The 1,208-nt window shown below is 28.1% G+C and overlaps 1 protein-coding gene across 1 annotated transcript in view; it reads left to right on the top strand.

The window, feature by feature from the left end:
• Positions 1–387, top strand: part of LOC111710725 (innexin inx2) — a 9,060-nt gene extending 8,673 nt beyond the window's left edge. The window contains exons 12-13 of the mRNA XM_023484843.1: positions 140–204; positions 269–387. Of these exons, the coding sequence (XP_023340611.1) occupies positions 140–204; positions 269–372 (169 nt within the window). The 3' untranslated portion in view covers positions 373–387. The remainder of the gene's footprint in view (positions 1–139; positions 205–268) is intronic.
• Positions 388–1,208: the final 821 nt, after the last annotated feature.

Raw genomic sequence — 1,208 nt, 5'->3', positions numbered from 1 at the left:
CATCTCCCTCTTCATCAACCCTCTCCTCATTCTTTATCTATTTCTTCCCTTTTCCCTTTTCCCCCTTCCCATCCCAATTCTCGCTCTATCGCCCCCCGTATGGATAGGGTTAAGAATAAAAAATAAACATTTATTTTAGAAGAAAATCTTATCTGAGTGCATCAGAAAAGGATGTTACAACTGTCTGTAACAATATAACTCTTGGTAAGTTTTTTCCGACATTTTTTAAATTTTCTAATAAACATTTTACATGCTTTTTTTTCTTCAGGCGATTGGTTTATCCTGATCCTGATTTCAGAAAATATAGATGCACAGATTTTTTCTGAACTTGTTAGGAATAAATTATCCTTATTACTTAATTATTATTCTTAAAATTAATATTTTGTATTCTGATCAAAATTACAATATTTTAAATGAATTGGATGAAAAGAATAATAGTGATAATAAAAATAATAATAATAATGATTCAATATTTCCATATTTATTCTAACTGTCAAATACACATTTAAAACTCAAATTGTTCGCAAGAAGTTGGACACTTTTCAAAACTAAAAAACCGGTTCAGTCAAATATCTTCAAGAAAAATTATTCTTTTTTTAAATATATATTTTTAATGATGATTTTTATAAACATATTTAGCTTGTCAGCATGTTTTTGTTACTTTTTAATAAACACCAAAAACTTCAGATGACCGCAAGGACGGTTTGAGCTTGTCTTACTTCAAAAAATAAAATAATAACTTTTTAAAAAGGCTACTAGAAAAATGGCGATGTCTTGTACTCATTAATTTATCTCCCTTGCGACAGTTGTATTTTGTAAATATAAAGTGTACTGATAAAGGGAGGGGGGGTTAAAAAATCATCTCAATGTCTTCTTCATTTTATATTATCAAACAATTAATATTTTACGAGAAATTGCTAATTTTCAATGGGTTTTTAATGGTTAAAACGCTAGAAAGGAAGACGCAATTACTAATTGTTTTTTAAATTTTGGCAAATAGCCATTTATTTTAGAACATCTATTTAGTTATCAGAATTTGTTAGTTTATTTATTGAATATTGAGTGAGACCCATAGCACTGCGGAATATGAAGACGACTGCTGAACTTAAGTTATGATTAAAAACTGTCCAATGTACAGAAAAAACAACAATTTGCCGATAAAAATACATCTGATAAATGTAAGATCAATTAAATTGACAGTAACCGTA

Source organism: Eurytemora carolleeae, unplaced genomic scaffold (assembly GCF_000591075.1).
Source record: "Eurytemora carolleeae unplaced genomic scaffold, Eaff_2.0 scaffold1092, whole genome shotgun sequence".
NCBI classification, from domain to species: Eukaryota; Metazoa; Arthropoda; class Copepoda; order Calanoida; family Temoridae; genus Eurytemora; species Eurytemora carolleeae.
Note: the sequence above shows the minus strand (reverse complement) of the source record. Positions and strands in the feature narration are given on the sequence as shown.